Here is a 23549-nt window from a genome sequence, read left to right as displayed (position 1 = left end):
CCACAACAATAGAAAAACAGAAAAATGTGTACAACTTTACTTACCAAAACAGCTTATCAAAGACCCTTAGTCCCATCTGCAGAATCCCCAGCAGGATCTGGTCTGTCATCAGGTGTTTCATTCAAAGCAACTGCCTGTGCCTGTCCTACTTCACAATGATGAGTCCCAAACATGGCCACTGCCCCGTTCCCTGGTCTGTGGATTGTGATGACGCTCACCTCCCGCCTCCCTGCTTCTCTCCCTCCTCCCAACCAGGTTTCTGACAGATGTGACTACGTCTTTGTCAATGGGAAGGAAATGAAGGGCAAGGTGAATGTGGTAGTCAGCTTCACCTACCAGCACCTGAGCAGCCCCCTGGAGATGACAGTGTGGGTGCCACGGCTGCCCCTGCAGATTGAGGTCTCAGACATGGAGCTGAACCAGATCAAGGGCTGGAGGGTCCCTGTTGTCTCCAACAAAAGGTAGGTGGGTATGAGCTTGTATGTATCATGTATGTGTGTGTGTGTGTGTGTGTGTGTGTGTGTTGTGTATTGGGCATCCAGAGCAGAAAGTCATGTCCATTGTGCTGAGGCTGAAGAAGGAAACATGTAGGTGACTAACTACCTGTGTAGGCAAGAGAAAGAGTAGATACAAGGTTTCACTTGGTGATTTACTGGAACTCAGTGCCTATAACCTGCCACGTGGGCAACTGGACTCCAGCCACAAGACTCCACCTAGAGAAAGATGAGCTTAACTGGGGGGGAGGGGGGTTAGGAGTCACATGGATGAGGTTTGGGATAAGAAGAAAACTGACTGACTTTAGGAAGAAGCAACAGGCACCACTCCACAACCCAGGACAGGAGCTCTGAGCACTCGGCCCTGGTGAGAAGTCTGAAGCTTGTCTGACTTAGTGTACCTGTTGCACACTTGGGTGGAATTTGGTAGAGAGCTAAGCCTCCTGTCATTCGTCAGAAATCCAGGTGAGGACCAGAGAAGTAAAGTCACAGAAGTTCAGCCTCTCTTTTCTGATCATCACTGCAGGGACCTCCATGCATACACGTGCATGCACTGGAGACGTTTCAGATGTCCGAGCAAGTGAGCATGTGCCATCAGACAAGGAAAGACTTCCACGGGCTGTGATGTAGTGGAGGGTGGGGAACTTGTTGTCAATGGGAGGATTTAGCTTAAAGAGGAAGTTGGTGCCGTGGACAGTGGGAAGATGCTTCTTGGAGATATTTATTTGGAGAACTGGGTTTCTAGGGGCTGGGATAGATGGTGAGTGGATGTTGTTGTTGTTGTTGCTGATGATGATGATGATGATGATGATGATGATGATGGTGATGATGCAGGCAGAGAATTAACCAGGTCTGGTGCATGTTTATCTCAATGCCACCATAGCTGATGGACTCACATAGGGCTATGAGCTCTCTGAGAAGAGGGAAGTTGATATGTGAATGGAGGCTGAGATGATGGCGGGAAGGGGCCACTGTATACAAGGTATCAGACAGTGAGGGAACAGCTAACATCTGTCTGTTTGAAGCCATCTGTCCCTGTCTGCCTTGATTATGGCATCTCACTAAGCTCAAGGTAAACACTCACCTCTTCCGGATGCTGGCAGTCTTCCGGACTTTGCCAGTCGTCACAACTCTGTCATATTAACTACATATTACTGTATGCCCTGGTTGTCCTAAATGATTAACTTGACACAGCCAAGAGTCATCCTAGCAGAATATCTCTATTGAGGAATTGTGTAGATCAGATTGGTCTATGTGAATGTTTGTAGAGAATTGTCTTAATTATTAATTGATGCAGGGGGGCCCAATTCACTCTGGGCAGCGCCATCTACTAGAAAAGTGATTGTGGGCTGTATAAGAAAGCTAAATAAACATAAGTCGTAAAGCCAAAAGACAGCATCCTTCATGGTTCTTATCTTCAAGTTCTTGCTTGAGTTCCTGCCCCAACTTCCCTCAATGATGGATTCTGACTTGGAAGTGTGAGCCAAATAAACCCTCCCCATCCCAAGTTGCTTTTGGTCAGAGTATTTTATCAAAGCAACAGAAAGGAAATCAGAACACTGTATGATGCAGGGCCTTAATCTAAAACTCAGTATGGCTTGAAGAACTATATGCACAGTCTCTCAGAGTCTGTGCAGGAGCAGCCAGGTGTGGCTTAATGAAGTCCTGAAAGCTGAGGTCTACCAGTGAGGCTGGTACCCCATCTGGAGGCTCCTGCAGAGAAGGCTCACTCAGGCATTGTCCATAGAGCTCAGCTCCTCACTAGCTACTAATCAGTAGACAAGGGACCTGCCAGATGGGTGTCTCCATAGGGCAGCTCAGAACACAGCATCTTGCTTCATCAGAGAGAGCCAGTGACAGAAACCATAGAATACAAACTACATTGATGTCACTGTCTTTTTTCTTGGTTTTTTAAGACAGGGTTTCTCTGTAGCTTTGGAGCTGTCTTGGACTCTGTAGACCAGGCTGGTCTTGAACTCACAGAGATCCACCTGCCTCTGCCTCCAGAGTGCTGGGATTACAGGCATGCACCACCACCACCCAGCTGATGTCACTGTCTTTAAACCCAATCATGTAGCCAGGCATGATAGAATACATCCTAGGAAGCTGAGGTAGGAGAGTTGTCACCTGGCCTACATAGTGGGACCTTGTATTAAGGAACGAACAAAAGGTCTTGTGAACTCTCCCACCCAGCAACCATTCCTTGAGTGTACATCTTCAAGGAGCCTTTGACCCTTGATATCTATTGGCAGGTAATGGTTGCTGGGAAGCGAGAGGCATGGTCTTCAGTGGTTCAGCCATAGGTAAATGTAAAAGCGATACTCCTGTAAATAGCCTCTCACACTTGTCCCTGTAAGCAACCCTAGTGAAACTCCTTGGTCCACCCCCCCAAAACAACAAAAGGCATAAAAGCAGAGGGACTGGTTAGTAAAAGGAAGGGCGTCAGCGAGAGTGGGAGAGGATGAGAGAGGAAAATGATGGGGATGAATATGATCAAAATACATCATGGACATATATGAAAATGTCATAATGAAACCCATTATTATACATTGTTAATATAGGTTAACAGAAAATGTTTATTAAGGAAGGGACTGTCCAGTCACTTTTGAATAGAGTCATAAAACCCATTCTGCACTTGATGAGAGAGGGTGGTACGGAGTAAATGCCAGGAAGTGGGGGTCTTTGGGAAGATCTTAACCACCTGTCATACTTCTCCAGTCTGTCCAATTAGAACTCTTGTCACACCAGTGGTTAAACACCCTGAATCTCCTGTGTGTGCCTGAGCCCTAAGCAAGCTGGACTCTTTAGAAGCAGACTCATGGAGTCCCCGACAGTTGCCCCAACAAATAAATATCTTTTGACAGGCCAGCTCGAGACAGTGAGGAGGAGGATGATGATGAGAAGAGGGGCCGAGGCTGCACCCTCCAGTACCAGCATGCCATGGTGCGAGTCTTGACCCAGTTTGTGGCCGAGGCACCTGATCCCGGGGGACACCTGGCCCACCTGCTGGGCTCTGACTGGCAAGTGGATATCACGGAGCTGATAACTGACTTCATGCAGGTGGAGGAGCCCAGGATTGCCAAGCTGCAAGGAGGGCAGATCCTGATTGGCCAGGAGCTGGGCATGACCACCATCCAGGTGAGGCATCTGCAGAGTTGGGCAGGGCTTTCTATTCCATTGCTCTGGCAGGTGGACACTCAGCTGTCTGCCATTGCTCAGAACGGAGTCTCCTAATGTACACAGTTTGAGTGTGATAGACAACAAGGACCCTGAGACCTGTCTCATGATACATGAGACACACAGGGTTCCACCTCTTTTTGGCCATGTCTCCTAAGCAATGGCAGGTCTTATCTTGAGAAGCAAAACCCTAACACAATATGTGGAGACACAAGGCTCCACGCTGATCATGCCCCCTAAGCCATGGCAGGTCTTACCAGCTTGAGAAGCAAAACCCTAGAGAGAAGTTCACCCTGCCTGGGTCACGAGCCTGGCCAGCTCTTCCATACTGGCCATGGTCACTTGAACCTGCCACCCTAGTAAATCAGGGGAAGCAACATAGAAGCATTTGGAGGGAGGAAAGGGATGGGAGAAATGATGTAATTATATTATAATCCCCAAAAATTGTTTAAAATGAAAAATTAAAACAGAATTAATAATACAGTCATCACTACTCCTAAGAGTTGTTCCCCTGACCTATATATATACAATAATAATAATGATGACTAATAATATAATAATAATAAATTAAAAAAATTTTTTTTTGAGTCAGGGTTTCTCTGTGTAGTTTTGGTGCCTGTCCTGGATCTCTCTCTGTAGACCAGGCTGGCCTCGAACTCACAGAGATCCACCTGACTCTGCCTCCCAAGTGCTGGGATTAAAGGCATGTGCCACCACCACCCGGCCTGAAAGTTTTTTTTAAAAAGCCAAGGAACTGTCACAGCAGGGCTTCCAGTCCTGAGACCATTTCACTCAGGTCCACTGAGTTCCCAAGTGATGAAATTGTCCATTCACTTCCTTCTGGGGACTGTCATCTCATGCCCCCTGCCATTTGAATGGCCACAGACAGAAAAACCAAAGGTGATGGCTGGATGGTACTTGAGCCTGTAAAAATTGGTTTGTCGAAATGCTGCCCTGCAACTCAAAGGTCAAAAGAGCAGGTGGACGGGATGCAGACCTAATTCACCCAGAGGTCTGAGGATGCACAGAAAGTGGAGGAAGCCAGCTCTTCATCCTTCAAAAGCTGGGCTGGGGATGGGGAGAATCGTGTCCCCTGGTCCTTAGAGGTGTGCAGAGGAAATTGAGATTGGAACATCAACACCAGGCTGGACACAGAAACGGGGTCCGTATGGGTGTGGGTGGGTGTCATGAGAGGCAAGACAAGATTTCAAGATGCCACGGGATCTCGTGGTTCAGAGTTTCTCAAAGTGTGGAGTCGAAGCCTGATGTGCTGGTGAAAGCCTTTGACCCCAACACTCAGGGAAGTAGAGGCAGATCTCTGTGAGATCTATATAGCAAGTTCTGGGCCAGCTAGGGTTAGACAGTGAGATCTTGTTGGGAAAAAAAGAAGTCAAATTATGGAACTGAACATCCCAGAAAAGGAGATAGATTAGATAGTATTTGAATCAGGAAGTCTTACATTTTTTAGATATTATTTATTTTTATGTGTATGAATATTTTCCCTGTATTCATGTCTGTGCACCACATACATACCTGATGACCACAGGGGCCAGAAACTGGAGTTATAGATGATTGTAATCAACCATGTGGGTGTTGGGAGTTGAACCTAGGTCCTCCACAAGAGAAGCTATCACTCTTAACTGCTGAGCCATTTCTCCAGCCCCAGGAAGCCCTACTTTATAGTTACGTGCTGGCTTTCCCATGTGACACAGAAATAAATACACAGAGTGTCAAGTCATGGTTCTCTGGGGGATGGGGAGGCTTTTTGGAAGTTGAATGATTTTAAATAAAGGTGCACTGGTAATAGCAGAAATGGCCCATGGTGTGTACAAGAATCACCACACTCAAAAGGACAATGACATTAATTCCTCTTAAGGATAAGAGTGGGTCACAGTGAGCTGGGCAGCAGTGGTACATGCCTTTAATCCCAGCACTCAGGAGGCAGAAGCAGGCAGATCTCCGTGAATTGGAGGCTAGCCTGGTCTATAGAGAGAGATCCAAGACAGGCACCAAAACTACACAGAGAAACCCTGTCTCAAAAAAAAAAAAGAGTGGGTCACAGTGACAATCAGAGTTGGTCTGTGGGTGTCCCTCTGCACACCCCTAGTATCTGCTCCATGCTGTTGTGTAGAAGCACATCACACCATTGCATTCCCATGATCAAAGTTTAGTCTTAGAGGAAGCCTGCTTCTGCTCCAATGGGCTTATGCGGGCTCCTTTCCTCCCATTGCCCTGCATGCCCTCACACATGACAGGCGGTGGATGAAGTGCTGTAACCAGAGAGAGCCTCCCCCTTGTCATGTTCTTCTGTCCTTCAGATCCTGTCCCCTCTGTCGGATGCCATCCTTGCCGAAAAGACCATCACTGTGCTGGATGAGAAGGTCACCATCACAGACCTCGGGGTCCAGCTGGTCACGGGCCTTTCACTGTCCCTGCAGCTCAGCCCCGGGAGCAACAGAGCCATTTTTGCCACTGCAGTGGCTCAGGAACTTCTACAGAGGCCCAAACAGGTAAGGGGATAGAGCTCCAGACACATATCAGCTGAGACTTGCTCCAGGTGAGGTTACCATACACCAGCTGAGGTCAACATACACCAGCTGAGGTCAACATGCACCAGGTGATGTCAGCACAACTAGGTGAGGTCACCATACACCAGCTGAGGTCAACATGCACCAGCTGAGGTCAACAGGCACCAGGTGAGGTCAGCACACACTAGGTGAGGTCACCATACACCAGCTGAGGTCAACATTTGGACACGAGGAGAGTGTGACCCACCCAGGTCCCCAGGTGAGGTCAGCATACACTAGAGTGGTCACACATTAAGTAGACCAGGTGAGTGTCCCATCGTGAGAACCCCATGGCAAATGGCGACTCTTACCAGGAGATTCACATACTCCAAACGAACATCACATGACCTGTGTTTCTTGACTGCAAAGGAGCTGCTAACAGGTGATTGCAAAGCCTCTTGCCTTCTAGCTCCCTGAAATAGATGGCGGAACACTACAACAGGTGACCATCAGCCACTCAGGGTAGAGGCACCAAAAGGATGCTCCCCTGTCCTCCACACTCAAGCGTGCTGGGGGCGGGGGAGGGACCTGGGCAGGTCACACTCTCCTCCTGTCCAAATAGCCCTCCCTGACTGGCATGCTGGCCTCACCCAGCAAGTGGGAGGGAGGTGGAGGTATGGGCAGACTGAGGATTACCACACCCTGCAGCCAGGTCCCAGCAGGTTTGGAAGCTGACGTAGAGCGTATACTGCCTCTCCTTATTATTGCTCAGGCAGAAGAAGGAAACTGACGTGAGGTCATATTGCCCTTTTCTCTTTATTTGAAGCCAGTGTACTAACAGGCTGCATTATGCATTCGTGTTATGTATATGGACGTGTCTTAGGTCTCTTTTGCTGTGAACCACACTAGGTCTAAAAGCAGCTTCCATAGGAAAGGGTTCATTTGATTGACAGCGCACAGTCCATCACTGAGGAAAGTCAGGGCAGGAATTCAAGGCAGGAACTAAAGCAGAGGCCATGGAGGAATTCTGCTTACTGGCTTGCTTCTCATGGCTCTCTCAGCCTGCTTTCTTACGCTGCTGAGGACCACCTCCCAGAGGTGGACCACCCACAGTGAGCTAGACTATCCTACATCAATCATTAACTAAGAAAATGCCCTTTAAGCCAGGTGGTGGTGGCACACGCCTTTAATCCCAGCACTCGAGAGGCAGAGCCACAGCCACATGGATCTCTGTGAGTTTGAGGCCAGCCTGGTCTACAGAGCAAGATCCAGGACAGGCACCAAAACTACACAGAGAAACCCTGTCTTGAAAAACAAAACAAAACAAAATGTTAAAGAAAATGCCCTTTAGACTTGCCTAGAAGTGTATCTGATGGAGGCGTCATCTCACTTGAAGTGTCCTCTTCCCAGATGACTCTGGTTTGTGTCAGGTTGACAAAACTTCAACCAATATAGGACACATTTACAGATGTGCCAAGCTGTGTGTCTTCTATGTGCTCATGTATGTGTCTGCATGTGGGTCTATATGTATCTTGTATATTGTGTTGTCTGCTGTGTACATGTTTGTGTTGTACGTGTACCTATGTGTATGTCTATGTGCCTGTGTGAGCATACTGTGTGTTGGGTGGATCTTGTTCATGTATCCTGCGTTGTGTCCATGTTTGTGTATGTGTCTGCATGTGTACTGTGTACTCTGTGTATGGATGTGTATATAATGTGTATTGCTTGTGTTGTATGGGCTTTGTGTGTGTAAATATACTCTGATGCATGCAGTTGTATGGTATGGTGTGTGTGTGTGTGTGTGTGTGTGTGTGTATGTGTGCACACGTGCGTGTGCGTGCCACTCAGTGGTTTGTGCACTGTAGATCTGCAGATAGAATATGCTTACTCCTCTTCAGATGTTGACAGACATGATTTCTTAGATGGAACATAGAGAAGGAGATGAACTTTGCAGCAAAGGACAGCAATCAGTTCTCTGTGCATGGGATCATCCTCGTCCAACCCACATGAGAGACTTTTCTGGAAGCTTCCCTATCCATCAGAAACCCTTCTTCCACCACAGCAGGGAGAGTTGCCAGACCCAGCCTCCCTCACAGCACCAGGCATCTGCAGAGACTGACCGTGCTCACGGCAGGAAGAAGACAGAGTCCAACTCACTACCTCCAGCCCTCTGTCTTCCAGCTGGACCTGCACCTCAAATTCCTCTCTCAGGTGCTAGCCAGTCATTGAGTCCTGATAGCACAGTCTTATGTGGAGGATTTGGGGTTAGAAAACATTGGAGAGCTGATGTTCCTAGTAACAGATATGAGTTCTTGGCAAAAAATCAAGCCTCCTTTTGTCTAGAAGGATGGACAGCAGCCTGCAATGTACAGATAGGAAGGGCGAGAGATGAGCTTTCCTCCTAGCTCAGTGGATGATAAAATCAGACCACAGCCAGTTAAGAATTTAAAATGTGATAAGACACAGCCAGAATAGAGCTAATCCATCCCTGACATGCAGAGTGTCACCTGCCCCCCTAAGGGTAGCTCTGGGGTAGGTTGCATGGCCCTCAGTCCCCTTGTGCAGCTTGGCGATGACCTGACGACTTCAAAAAGCCAGTTGTCCGGTCTGTATGTGTCCCCTACTGAGATCTCCTGACACAACAGTGCGAGCTGGCGGATCAGTGCTGGGTCCTGTGGCTTTTGCCCTGCATCCTGGTCCATTTCCCACGGAGGGGCTGGTTTAAGCTAACATCTAACAAAAGAAGGTGTGGAAGCCACCCACCACCTTTGAGGGTCTTGCTTTGTTTCTTCCAGAGTAAACATCACCCAGGAAACGTTTACTTTAGTCACTAGTGAGGGCTGTTAGGATGGGGGAAAGGAAGAATCCCAGTCAATCGTAGGGAAGTGGGTAGAGGACAAAGGAACTCTCAGATCCTGGCTGGGAGACCCAGATCATCTGGCTCCCATGCTCCCTTCTCTGAGATCTTGTTATTTTTTAAAATCTTACCTAATTACCCACACTCATATCTTTGCTTATTTGTGAGCTACCATGGTGTCCCCCAAGGGGGCCTAAATACCTCCTTTTACATAAGTTCCTTCCATTCATCTTTTGTGCTACTATCTGAGTCTTTCTTCTTAAGAGAAAGGGGGAGGGGCATGACCCCACTCAGTGATGCTCAGCTTCAGGGCTGTCATAGCAGTCTCCTTTTTAAGTAGCTGAGGCCAGCAGGTAATGCATGGGTCTCTAGGAACTGTTGCCCAGGCTGGGCTTGAACTTGCAGGTCCTGGGAAATAGAGACAGGGCTTGGGGTGGAGTAGGCTTTCCAGAGAACTGGATGAGGAAGAAAGCAGGGGGAGTGCCCATTCATGGACATAGCCAAGATCAAAGGTCTTAGTTAAAATGAAGACATCAATGAGCAATGAAGATATCAATGAGCAATGAAGACATCAATGAAGCCACTGGCTCATGCCATGAATGGATGAAGATGTCTGAACACAAAATGCACAAGGCAAGAGATGGAAACACACAGGGACCTCGGCTGTAGACGGCCTTTGTGTCCCCAAGTTTCTTTCCATTGGTTGAAATGAAGGGTAGGGGAAATAAAGGCAAAGTCTCCTACTATCTCTAGCCATTTTCACAGCTACCTTAACCCAAGGCTTTGTCTCCAGGTGAGCACAAGCCAGCTGTACCCCGGAGAAGGTCGAGCCAGTGGCATCACACCCTTCAGTGACCCTGAGGGGTTTCTCTTTCTGTCTAGATCAATGTCCTCAATCTGTGTCATGTGTGATAATGTGACCGGATGCTAAGATGGTGTCAGATGGCAGGGTACCACATTTAATTTACACCTGTGACCCTTGTGAAGGAGCCCGCCCACCAGCCATACTGTTTGATAAGCCGTTTAAAATTGTGCAGGAGTAGATCATGGGGAGGCTCTGAACCGGTTTGTCTGCTAACAGATCAGAAAATAAGTCAATCTTAATTTTTTTTACAAGACAGGGATGCCTCAGAACTCATTACATAGTCAAGGATAACCTAGAATTCCTATTCTGCTGCCTCCATTTCCCAGAGTGCTGAGATTAGAGTTGTGTGCCACTGTACCTGGGTTAATGTGGTGCTAGGGATGGAGCCCAAGGCTTCACACTCTCTAGGCAAGCACTCTACCAACTGAGCTATGTCCCCAACCTCAAAAGCCAATCTTATTTTGGAAGGCTTAATCTGGTCCCATTTGCCCGCCCCCTCTTGGTTCTTTATAGGAATTCACATCCCTCCATGTTCTATGGTAGAGCTGCTCAGGGCTTTCTCTACATTGTCTAATTTTCCTTGAAGCCCCAGGAAAAGTTCATCCTCTGTGCCGGCTTGCTAAGTCTCTTGATGCACGTTGACCCACTTCTGTTCTTCCACAGGAAGCGGCCATCAGCTGTTGGGTGCAGTTCAGTGATGGTTCTGTCACACCGCTGGACATTTACGATGAGAAGGATTTCTCCCTGATGGCCACATCCTTGGATGAGAAGGTTGTCTCCATTCTCCAGGACCCTAAATTCAAGTGGCCTATCATCGCTGCAGAAAATGAAGGGCAGGGGGCTCTGGTGAAGGTGGAGATGTTGATCAGCGAATCTTGCCAGAAATCTAAGCGGAAGAGCGTGCTGGCGGTGGGAACAGCCAACATCAAGGTGAAATTTGGACAGAATGATGGGAACCCCAACAGCAGTGAGAGCGGACACCTTGGGGCCGGACTTCATGTGGAGAATATCAATGAGAGGAGATCCAAAAAGCCTATGCAGGAATGGGGAAGCCCCGAAGGGCCATACTACAGCAGCTCATCCATGGGGCTCATGGAGGGATGGGGCAGTACAACCAAGAGGCCGACGTTCCAGAAGAAAGAAGGCCAGGAAAGCCTGTTAGATGACATCATCCTCTCACAGACCATGGCCACAGACCTCACCAGCTTCCCAGACCAGGTGGACCTCCCCAGGAGCAACACAGGCTCTGAGGAGCATGACCCCGATCAGGCAGCCAAGGGCTTGAGTGACCTGGAAATTGGGATGTATGCTTTGCTGGGGGTCTTCTGCCTGGCTATCTTGGTGTTCTTAATTAATTGTGTGACCTTTGCCCTGAAGTACAGGCACAAACAGGTTCCCTTCGCCGAGCAAGAAGGTCTGAGTCACTCTCATGACTGGGTTGGGCTGAGCAACCGGACAGAGCTGTTGGGGAACCACATGAACTTCGCCTCCTCCCAAGAGGAGCAGATCACTGCCATTGACAGGGGTCTGGACTTTGAGGAGAGCAAACTCCTCCTCAGCTCCAATTCCCAGAGCAGCATCAATGGACAGCTGTTCAGGTCGGCAGGAGCCATGCTCACAGATGGGAAGGAACAGAAAAGCGAACCCCCCACATCCCCTACCTCCAAAAGGAAAAGAGTGACATTTTCCACATTCTCTGCCATCTCCTCAGATGACGGGTGTTCTGCTGGGAACACCATGGTGTTGAGTAATGAGGATGACATTAAGTGGGTCTGCCAGGCCCTGGACCCCGGGGAGTGCCCTGAACCTCACGGTTGCATGGAGAGGCTACATGAGCATGTGTAACACAGACTCCAATGTTATTCTTACCTTTCAGCCTTTAACCCGCCCGGGTATGGAGAGTACACATGCAGCCCAGGGGGAAATGAGACAAGAGGACACCATAAGGGTGACACTGTCTATGGAGCCTTGGGAAATGATCCCGGCTTAGCCGGGGAGGCCCAGAGTCGGCACCCATGCCTATGCCATGGCGCACAATGTTTCAGTGCAACCTGAGAGGTTTACTGTGCATGGCAAAGTGTTTTCACACCTGGAACAAAGAGGCGTGTTGGAGGGTTCTCAGGGAAGAACCCTCTCCCCCTTTTCATCTAAGCGATTTGGTTTTTTGGTGAGATCCACGCTGCTCTGAGAGTCAGTATTTCAGACCATAACAATAAAAATTTAAAAAAAAAAAAAAAAAGCAAGGCTCGGAGTGAGCATGCGTGGATCAGTGGGAAGAAGCACGCCACCTGAGTGGCGCAGTGGGGCTGGCTATGAGTGTGCTCACAGGCAGAGCCTAGTGCTGAAGCTGGCTACAGGAAGCAGGGTAGTGAACTGGTATTTCCCAAAGATGGGGTCAAGGCTGAGATTAGCAGGGCAAAAAGGAACTGGGTAGATGAGTAGCCCACAAGTATCTTTGTAACTACGTGCCAAGAAACACACACACACACACACACACACACACACACACACACACACACACACATCATTAGAGCAACTCAGAGAAGCCTCCTGCCTGTAGGACACTGGGCACAAACCACATGGCTCCTTTATCAAGCTCACCGCATTTGAACTTGATCTCTCCACGCCATTGACTCCCATACTGCAGCCGTTGGTTATTTGCGAGTGAGGAAGGGAGGGTAAAATTTCCAGAATTTTCTCCTTACCCCTCTTTCCCCTGGGCATTGTGTCAACTTCAGGTGGCATTCCATAGAGGAGGTCCCAGGGACAGACATCCCTCTGAAGAGGCTGGACTCCAGAGTGTAAGCAGGATTTGGGGCGAATTCCCCACCCCACTCCACCCCCTGCTTTTCTAGAAACCATAGAGGGCTGTTTGGGGAGTGGGTCTCCCTCCTGTCCAAGAATTTGCCATCAAGGTATTAAGACAAATCCATTTGTTCAAAGTGGGTGAACCATTCTGAGCTGTAGGAGGTGAGTGTAGGGAAGGTGGGCTTATGCACGCTTGGACAGCATGAGAGAGATAAAGGGTATGTGTAGGGGTGTGTATGTGTGTGTGTGCGTGCCTGCATCTGCAACTGTGTGTACATGTGTACATATAGGAGGTACATGTGTCTATGTTGAGAGTATGCGTATGTCTGTGGGTGCATATGTGTTGGTACATGCTGTTGTAAGCACTTGGACCCAAAGTCAGCCCTGAAAGGATTACCATTGCTTAAAATCACAATGATTGGTCAATGTCTCTAAGATCCCTCGGATGCTGAGCCTCTGAAGATGGAGGGGGAGGCATGATCAAGGGATCCCTACCCCAATCCGGGTCTCACTGTGAAGTGAGGATGGAGGGCTGAAAAGTAGCCATGGCCTTGAAGGGTGAAGGAGGCTGGTCTCTCTGTGTATTTCTACCGCCAACATTTTCTCTTCATCATTCTGCTCTGACTTTTTTCTCCTCTCTCTGGGTCTCTCTGTCTGCCCTGAACCTATTTCTCCGTTGTCTTTCCCATTACTTTCCGTCTTTATCGCCTTGGCTCTTTCCTCACCACACTCCCCCTTCCTCCTCTTACTCTCATCCCTACCCTATCAGAGAATCTCCCTGGAGGACTGTGAGTCCCACCTCCCCTTCCCCTTGGGCCCTCTCCCCTCTGATTGTGGTGCTAATCCTGTTGTTCTGACAGCCAGCAAGCCACCCAGCTCCTGTCTCCCAGTCGACTTCCCTTGTTTGGGTGGGTGATGAAACTCTTACCCCTTTCCCACCATAATCCTTTGCTTTCAGTTGCCTCCTTTCTGATTTCTTCCCGCCCTTACCCATGTGACGTTTCCTGGACTACTGCAGCAGATGCCTGTTCTCAAATCCCTCCCCGTGTAGAATGTATTGTAGATTGTAAGAATGTAATATATATTTATAAACTTACTGACTGTAAATATAAAACATGCACTCTGCGGCTTTATGGCTGGCCTTTGTCTTTCTGCACGCTGACCCCCCTCCCACCCCCCAGCTCCCAGGGCCCCAGCATCAGTTGCAAATGACTTCCCCAATGCTATGCCTTTTGGTAAATGAAAATGTAGATTAAGGATCCAGTGCAATCCAATTACACCCTGACATCCTGTAATGCTGCTCCCGGCATCGAGGGGATGTTGACACACGATGACAGAGTGTACCGTGTGCTGAGTGTCTCTCCTTCAGGACCTGAAAGGATTTGAAAATAAATCACACGTGTAATTCTCTCCTAAAAGCCTGCTGACAGATGGTAGATGGGAGCCTCAGAGGCAGGCACTTGGCCCAGCCTCCCTGTGTGCTGGAGCAACGAGGGCATTCTGTCCTCTCCTTGGGTCTCCTAGGTATTTACACACAGCTGTATTCAAAAATTGACCTTGAGAGAGGTGGTCCAGATCTCCAGAACCCACATAAAAAGCTAAACACAGTGGTGTGTATCTGTAAACCTGGTGCTGTGGAGGCAGAGACGGGGATCCCTGGAATTCACTGGCCAGGTAGCCTAGCTGAATCTGTGAGCCCCAGGTTCACCGAGAGACCCTGTCTCAAAAATTAGTGTGGAGAGCAACTTAGAACGATGTCCAATGTTCCCAATGCAGGAACACACATACATGCTGACCTGGAGATTCAGACTTTATTCACTGTGTTCCCAACATGGTTCTTTATAGAGAAAAGACGGCAGAGCCCTGAGATGCACGCACACTGATGAGTGCTAGCCATCCAACCACGTATGGAGCAACTACTCTGCCAGTGGAATGGCACTGGCAAGACACATGTCCCTCTCACAGACCTCGCTTATATGTGGGGACAGAGATTAACAAAGAGAAAATCATTTGGGGATAGCCATAAGCTTCACAAAAAGCAATACAAGAAGCAGCAGAAGAAAAGATTGAGCAATATTTAAAACCCAGTCCCTTTTGCCTAAAAGTATCCAGGTTCTACTGTTCCTTATAAATGCATTACAGCATGAGAAAGGGCATAGTCCGTGTAGATAGAGGAACAGAGAGCATGGAAACCCCTGACCCCCAGAGTGGACTTGGAACAGAGCGTCATTTCTACCTGCCCACATCTTCCTACAAGAGAAACGATTCTTGAAGTCATCTCCACCCCAGATGGAGAAAATGACAGAGGAAGAAACTGCGTTTTTAAGACAATTACTAAAGGATGTGTTACTGTGAGGAAGACTATTCTTTTCTGAATCTCCCAGGCAAACACAGAGCGCCTGAAGAGCACCATGGTAGGGCTGAGAAGATGATGGCTCTGTGGTAAAGGACTTACCACACAAGAAAGAAAGCCTGGACTTGATCCTCAACACCCACATCAAAAAGCTGGGCATGGATCCCTGTGCTGGGAGGTGGAGATCGATGGATCTCTGGGACTCAGTGGCCAGCCAGCCTGGCCTACTCAGTGAGCCCCAAGTCGCAGTGAGGGACTCTGTTTCCAAAAACAGGATATGGGCTGGGAAGATGGCTCAGCAGCTAGAGGAGCTTGCTGCACAAGCCTGATGCCCTGAGTTCAAACTTGGAACCTGCGTGAAGGTGGAAGGAGAGAACACTCTTCATGAAGTTGTCCTCTGACCTCCATACACATTCCAGTGGCATACCTACGCATGCGCACATGCACACACTCTACTAGTACTACTACTAATAATAATGATAATAATATAATAATAATAATAATAATAAACTTTTTAAAATTATGAAGTTGAGGCTGGAGCAATGGCTCAGTGGTTAAGGCTGTTCTTGCAAAGGATCCAAGTTTTGTTCCCAGCACCCACAAGGTGACTCACAACCTCCCATAACTCTAGTTCCAGGGGATCCAATACCCTCTTCTGGCCTCTGTACCCATAAGGCATGGACATGCTGCTCATATATGCAGGCAAAACACTCAGATAACAAAATAAATAATAAAAAATATAACAAGGTGAACAGCATGAGGGTAACGACATCCACAGTTGAACTCTGACCTCCTCACCCACGTGCACACAAGTGTATGTGTCCATATACACACATATGCACCTATACAAACAGGTGCACCTGTATAAACATACACCCACACAGAACACAACAACTTAAGACACACATTCTGACATGATCTATGTGCCTAGAATTTGAGCAACAACCCAAAGTCTGGATGAAAAAAACAATCCCTACAGGTATCTTTCAAGTGTAAAGAAAGCCATTTCTTCTCTCTCGTACCTGACCTATATGCACATTATACTACCATATGTGCCCGGGAAGCAAAGAGCTTCCTACATGTTGGGAATACCATCCCCGAAGGCGCCATTACCATCTCCTCAGCATCTCATCCTGAAGGGTGTGCCAGCTCTTTGCCTCCCAGGTCTCTTCTAGCTGTCCAGCCATAAGGCTTTTGTAAATCAGGAGCTTTGAACACGACACTGCCTCTAACCCCTGGAGGGCGGAGTTCTGAGGTCAAAATGCTGTTGGAGTCCACCCTGACTGAGAGTTTTAAGGCAGGAGGTTATTCCCTGGCTTCTGTAGTTTGCTGGAGGTCTTTGATGTCCTTTGCTCTCAGAAATGGTGCCTTGGGGCTGGAGTGTGGCCCAGTGGTAGAACACTTACCTAGCATGTACAAGGCCCTGGATTTGATCCCTGGAACCCCCCTCCTAAAACGTCACCTTCTATCTGCTTCTATCTTCACATTAGTTCTCTCTCAGTGTGGCCAAAAGGTCCCTATAAAGAAATCTGCTGATAGGATTGGGTCTTACCTAGTCCAGTGTGCTCTCCGCCTACCTGAATACATGGGCACACAGTTTGCTTTGAAAAAAAAAATCACATTCCATCACTGGGATTAGACATTCCTCTTACAAAATTTGTAGTTCAACCCATGCCGCCAACCTTTGGTCCCAAAGTTCTAGAAGCTATTAGTAGGACTGGCTTGGGGTTGGGGCTCAGGCTCAGGCAGTCCCTTGGGGTTTCCAGGAATGTCTCATCCCCCCAAAGCTGTCTTCACCCTTGTTTCTCCATTTCACACCCACTTTACAAGTAAGGCTGTGTTGGGGGCACCCTGGGAGTGCGAACCAGTAAAGATATGTGTGTTTCCCTCTGAGGAAGCTCAGAACTGTGCGTTCACCACCCATTTGACACCTCCCAAAGAGCCCTCGTTAGCTCCTTCCCACCTTGCTTCTGCCTTGGAAGCAGCAAGACATTCAGTAAGAAGAGTGCGTGGACCAGGGATACTGTCCCAGGAGAGGCACGTCCTCCAGGCCAGTGGTCCCTTGACATCCAAGGAGCATTCTGGGTGATGGAAAACAACAGGGTTGCTGGCCAGAGATCCAGATACAAGATTGACTTCGCTCACTGGAGTCCCTTGAGAAGACTTTGTGGGGCCCAGTTGATACACGTCTATGTGGGAAATGTGAGACTCTAGCAGGATTCTGCGGGCAGGGAAGTGAAAGGCTTCCACTTTGGTGGGTGTGTGTGTGTGTGATGGGGAGGGGTATATTTCTGGGCGTGTGGAGGGGTGCATGCCTGCAGGGCTGTTGTGTCAAATCACCACTGACCATACGACCTAGAACAACAGGGACTTGTTCCCTGTCAGTGTTGGAGTCTGAAATGAGAGCATCTCCAGGTTCCTCCTGAGGTCTCTGATGGCTCTGGGCCATGCCCTGGCCTTCTGGTGTGTCTGGATTTTTCATCTTCTCATAAGGATGCAGACTTGTCCCACTCTAGTATGACATCATCTTACCTGCATTACATCTGTAAAAACCCTGTCTCCACAGGCACTGAGGGTAAATTAGGGTTCTGATGGTTCTTGAGGAGGACACAATTCTATCCACCCCATAGAGAAAGATGCCTCTTGGGAAGAAAGAATTCCTATATTGGTTGTGGGGGCCATCTGGGAGACCAGCTCCCACATTTTACCCCAGGGTGCTCTTAAGGAGTGAGGAATAAGAGATTTAGATAGAAGGATAGTGGGGAGAAAAACAGATAGAAACACAGGATAAAAAACACAGGATAGCCTCGGAAGGGCCTGGATTCTTATCCACCAGCTCCTTCTGTCTCTTCCAAAGGACTATTTATAGGAAAGCCAAGGGGTGAAGCAAAAGACTTCCCCCTAGCTCAGCCAAGTGTAGACCCTTCCAATCACCTAAAAACCATGCACATGGTTAAGCAATCCTCTAAAGTAGCTCTGCTGGGTAAAGCAAGTTCTGATCTCACTAGGAAACCTTTGTGGGCCTCTACAGTTGGTGGGTTTTTTGTTTTTGTTTTTGTTTTTAATCTTTCCACAAGGCACGGTGGCACAAGCCATTATTCTCAGCACTTGAGAGGCAGAGACAGGAGGATCTCTGTGAGTTCAAGACAGCCTGGTCTACATAGTGACAGTCAGAGCTACCAAGGGAGGCCCTGTCTCAGACCCAGACAAAACAGAATACTTCGAACACACGTGATTTAGAACAATACATAGGAGCTGAAGTGATAGCTCAGAGGTTAAATGTGCTTCCTGGGAATGTGCACATGAGTGCAGGTACCTGCCGAGGCTTAAGATCCCCTGGAAAATGGAGTTCCAGGCACTTGTGAGCTGCTCAACATGAATGCTGGGAACTGAATTCTGGTCCTTTGCAAGAGCAAGTAGTATACCCCAAGTGGCATAACTTAATTTAAATTATTTATGATACACACTTACATATATATTAAATATGTATTTTAAGTAAACATAAAATAATGTTTCCCTGTGGCTTTTTCAATCATCCTTACATCCTTAGTGTTATTCATCCCTCATCCCTCCCTCCACCTTTCCCTGGACAAAGGTGGGGGCCTTTCCTGTGCCCTCCTTTACAGCACCTCTGTTCTTCTACCCCCCTCTGCAAACTCTTCTCCCCCTCCACACATGGTCCCTTTTTACTTTCCTGACTTCTGCACAGATAGAGCTTCCTAACTAGTTCTGGACAACGGCTGTGGACAGTGGTGACAGATGTCACTTCCTATGAGAAGCCTTTGTGGAGCTTCTACGTGGGCGTTGACACATGGTTCCCTGAGTCACCCTATGGAGGAGGCTGGTCTCCATTGCACCTCCCATAGGCGCCTCCTTGAAAGGCAGACCTCGGTGGCTCTTGCTCACCACTGGCACTTTGGGTTCTTACCTTGGCAGCACCCACTGTGGCCCAATTACCGTAGTTATTGATCAGATGCTGCTTGGCTCATTATGCAGTTGGATTCCCCAGAGCACATCCTCGTGTCAGAGTGGGAACTGAGGTGTGCAGCCAGGGGCCAGATTCATGCCACAATCTATTATTTTTTTCCCTTTAAGGATCAGCCTGACCCAGCTTGCCAATGCAGGCCTGGCCCCGAGGAGCAGAACGAACAGGCTGTCTTGAGAGTAGAGAGATCCCTAGAGGCTTAATTGTGATTCTTATTATGAGGAATGATGAGACTTGACTGTCCCTCTCTCCTGGCTCGAGAGGGCTCATTAGCCAGCTGGGACTTGGACGTATGTGCCAGTGCTGCCCAAGCGCCTGGCTTTTCCCCCAAAGACCTCTGGCTGCCTAGTTTCTCCAGCTCCCTGATGGCCTTCATCCCCATCTGCCCCTTGGAACGTGTGTTTTGTCATGACGAGGAGCTCCTTGGCTCTAGAGAAACGGGAACCTCTCTGCACCTACCCCGGCCCCTTTAGACGTTCCACACAGCTTAAGGTCTGGAAACAACAGCAGGGCCGAAGCCCACCTCAATGCATGGTCCATCTCGGAATGGCAGAGCTGGGCAGCCCTCCAGACTGGAGCCTGGATGGGGCTTCAGCTACTCAGAGGAGAACTATAGTGAGCGGAGCCCCATCGGGCTCCCTGCTCCTCTGAAAATGCTCTCCGGTGCCCAGGCCTGATTCTGCAGTCATGATGAAAAAACAGCACAAAGCCATTGAGTCCTCTTGACCTGTAAGTGTGTCGCTTGTAATATAAGTGTCTCTCTTGGCCTGGGCAACCTTAGAGCTGTAAATAGGAAATGCCAGCTTATACCATGTTTTTGGCAGGCTAACAGCACTCTGCCGAAAGGCTCTCCCTGCACCCCACCTCTACTTTTTGGTTGGCAACTCTTGCTGTTCATTAATACTCTCTTTACTCACCCATATGTCCAAAGTGTCCTCCCTCCTCTTCCCTCCTTCTTTCCCCTTCTTCTCCTCCCTCCTCCTCCCTTCTCCTTCTCTCCCCTCCCTCTCTGCCCTCACGCTTCTCCTTCATCCTCTTCTCCTTCCTCTCCTTCACCCTCCTCCCTGCTCCTCATCCCCCCTCCTTCCCTCTCTTCTTATCCTTTTCCTTCTCATCCTTCGACTCCCTCTTCCCTCTTCCTTCTCCTTCTCCTCCTCCTTGACTTCAGCGAAGCCCCTGATTTGAACCTGTGCCTCCCCTCCAATGTGCCTAGGATTAAGTGATCAGGTGAATCTCGTCCCATGAGCAGAGCCGGGCCAGCTCACAGAGATGACTAGTGACCACACAGGGCACAGTCACTAGGCAGCTTCTTCCTGGTGTAGATGCAAGAAGAAGGTGAGAAAAATCAGTCATCCTCAGGTCTTTACCTGGGGGACCCTTGGGATCCTAACGTCACACTCCATGTCTGAGCATGGCTAAGCCTTGTCCCATCTTAGACCACCTCTCTAGCTCAAAAAAGTCTATAGAGAAACTACAGCTCATGGCCTCTAGCCAGGAAGCAATATGCACCTCATCACTTCTACCATAGATGGTCTCTCAGCCTTAGGAAGGGTGGTAACCACTACACCCCAGGAGAATGGTGAGCAGCAAGGTAAACACAGTTTTTATCCTTGCCCCGCTAGCAGGCAGAAGCCCCGGAGTGGACATCACCTCCTATTCTTCGCTCCCACTTTCTAGGAAGAAACCCAAGAACATCATCATTGGATAAAGACAGCCCACTGAGTGGACTCCGAGATCCAGAATTCCCACTGGCCACCAAGAACTTGTCAAGAAGGGGTTTCCTCAGATCCTTGGGACAGGCTGGCAGCTTCCCACCTACCTTCTCCACATGCCCTGCCAGGAGTCTCTTTTCAGACACCACACCAGGGATACCCAACAGCTCTTTCCTGTGGTTGCTTCTTTCTGTTTCCAAGAGTGGTTTTGTTAGCCAAGACCATCACCTCTGATTTCCCACAGGGAAGACAGTCGTGGAACCTGGAGGGGCCCCAAGGCACAGTTCAGACACCACAAGTGAGAAACTTCCCAAGTTAGGGTTTTTCTTCAAATAAAATCTTAATCTTGTTTTTGAAAAGCAAGGCTCTCTCTCTCTCTCTCTCTCTCTCTCTCTCTCTCTCTCTCTCTCTCTCTCTCTCTCTCTCTCTCCTCTCCTTCTCCCTCTCCCTGTCTCCCTCCCTCTTCCCCTCCCCCCTCTCCTCCATAGAGGCAGAGATGGAGACCCAGCCAGGCAGGACTGTACGGAGAAGAACTTAATGGCTGGATTGAAGCTTAGGTCAATGTTTTAAACTCATGTGATTCCCATGCGATCCACTGTTGTGTGGGCTAGTCTGGTTAATCTGCTTACTAGCTATCCATTGAAGCTGCTGTTTCCTGCCAGACTTCTTTACATCGGCAGTGACTCAGCTGGGCCGTTTCCACTCAGAGTCCCCTTGGGGATGTGGTCTTAAAGATTCCAGCTGGGGCTATGATCATCTGAGAGTTTAATTAGAACTAAAATTCGTGCCTCTAAGGTAGCTCACTGACCAGTCTGGAAAGGAAAAAATAAGAATTTGTTGTTGAAAGGAAGCCTTGCCACCTGCATCTCAGCAAGGTCTAATAGCATGGCATGTCCTCCTGACATGACTGTCAGCTTCTCCCAGCATGAGTGACCGGAGAAAGGACAAGGAGCATGCCGCCATGGCTCTAAGGATCCAACTACAGAACTCATGCATTATAATTGCCACTGTATTCTATTGCTTGCACAAACTAGTCTTAATCACTGTGGGAGGGAACCATAGAAGACCCTGAAAATGAGGAGGAGGGGATCATGGGAACCACTCTGAGAGTGGATGCTGTGACTCTCTGAGTAGCCCCGAAATGATCTTCCCCGGATGACAGGCTGACATCAAAGAGCTCAGTAAACTGTTAAAGAAACAATAGCCCTCTGAATGTCTCTAATAAAAATCAAAGAAATTGAATTCCGGTGTTCCGAAACACACCGGATTCCACTGACTGCTCTCAGCAAGCGTTCCGCTGCTCACCTCTCCAGCCCGGGGTAAAATCCTCACCTCACATAGCTGGAGGTAGGGAAGAAAGTACTCCTCCTCCGTGAGAAGTCTAGACTTCCCTGTTTCCACAGAGAAGGGGGAGGAAGAGCAGGAAGAATCAGCCAATGTCAGTCACAGACTCTGGTCACTCCCTTGGCACCTGAGTCTCTCCACAGAGAGGGCAAACTCAGCTGGGGAAACAGAGCCCGCATTAAGCTGTTTGTCTACAGGTCTTCCCGGAAGTTAGACGTGAGATCCATCAGAGATGAGCTGAGGTAAGTCAGCCTGTACCCTTTTGGCACTGTTATTCAGTATCAGACCCAACGGGCTGTTTTCATGGTGAAAACTCAGGGGGTTTGGGGTGGGCTGGACCACATTGTGTGATTCTTGTCAGCACCTCTCTAGGGTAAAATGGGTTCTCATGATATGGTAGGTTCTGTTTGTTTCTTCCCAACTATTTTAAATTACATTTATTTGTTTATCTGTGTGTGTGTGTGTGTGTGTGTGTGTGTGTGTGTGTGTGTGTGTGTACATGAGGGGGTTGTGTTTGTGTGTCTCGGTATTAGTATGGACATCAGAGAGGAGTCAGTTCTCTCCTTCTACCATGTGGGTTCTGGGGAGAGAACTCAGATTGGCAGGCTCCTCTTTCTGCTGAGCCATCTCACTGGCCTTCTTCCCAACTTTTGAGATATTTCAAAGTATATGAAGAGGTTTGCAAACAACCCCTTCCTCTCAGATAACTGAGACAAAACCAAAATCAATTAATAATTCCCATTTGTTGACATGAAATTGGATAGAAAAAGAGCCGCGTGTCAATATATAGATCTTGGAAAAAAGGATAGTGTTACTGAGAGTGTTGATCAAATTATAAACCTGCTTGAGTGGATCTGGATCACAGTCGCTTTCCAAGGGAGGGGATGGGTCATTAGAGAGTCTATTCTTGAGGGTGGGGGAGACCACTCAGACAGTAAAGTGATCTCGGGCAAGCATGAGGACAAGCGTTCCCTAGCATCTACTTTAAAAAGCCAGGCACAGCAGTGCGTACTTGTAATCCCATGCCTAGAGAGGTGAGGAGTGAAGGATTCATGGGGCTAGCTGGTGCATCGGTGAGCTCCAGGCTCAGTGTGAGATCCTGCTGTCTCAACAAAAATAAATTCAAAGGTGGAAAGCAATTGAGGAAGACCCCCGATCTTTGACCTTTGGCCTCCCAATGCATGCACGGAGTCCAGTCTTGATCTTCAGGTCTTCCGGGTTCCAAGGATTTTTCCTCAGAGTCACAGGAATAGCCAGTAGCATGGTCTGAACCTTGATCACTGGCTAAGACCACAATGGTAGCCAGCCTGCCCCAAATAAGGCCTGGAATTTCTCAGAGAGTCACCTCATCCCACTGTATGTCCTGGTGGGACAGTAGGATCAAGGAGGGGAGCTGTAGTCACAGAAAGGAAGGTGGCACCTGGAGACTCTGCTCATAACCTTCCTA

At 48.6% G+C, this 23549-nt stretch overlaps 1 protein-coding gene across 1 annotated transcript; it reads left to right on the top strand.

The window, feature by feature from the left end:
- Window positions 1–261: 261 nt before the first annotated feature.
- On the top strand, window positions 262–12102 carry LOC131898585 (transmembrane protein 132D). Its single transcript, XM_059249772.1, has 4 exons — window positions 262–461; window positions 3359–3632; window positions 5990–6181; window positions 10564–12102. Exons 1-4 carry the CDS (start codon window positions 298–300, stop codon window positions 11743–11745), a joined length of 1812 nt encoding a protein of 603 aa, XP_059105755.1. The 5' UTR covers window positions 262–297; the 3' UTR covers window positions 11746–12102.
- The last annotated feature ends 11447 nt before the right edge of the window (window positions 12103–23549 follow it).

The sequence above is a fragment of the Peromyscus eremicus genome, chromosome 23 (assembly GCF_949786415.1).
Source record: "Peromyscus eremicus chromosome 23, PerEre_H2_v1, whole genome shotgun sequence".
Taxonomy (NCBI): Eukaryota; Metazoa; Chordata; class Mammalia; order Rodentia; family Cricetidae; genus Peromyscus; species Peromyscus eremicus.
Note: the sequence above shows the minus strand (reverse complement) of the source record. Positions and strands in the feature narration are given on the sequence as shown.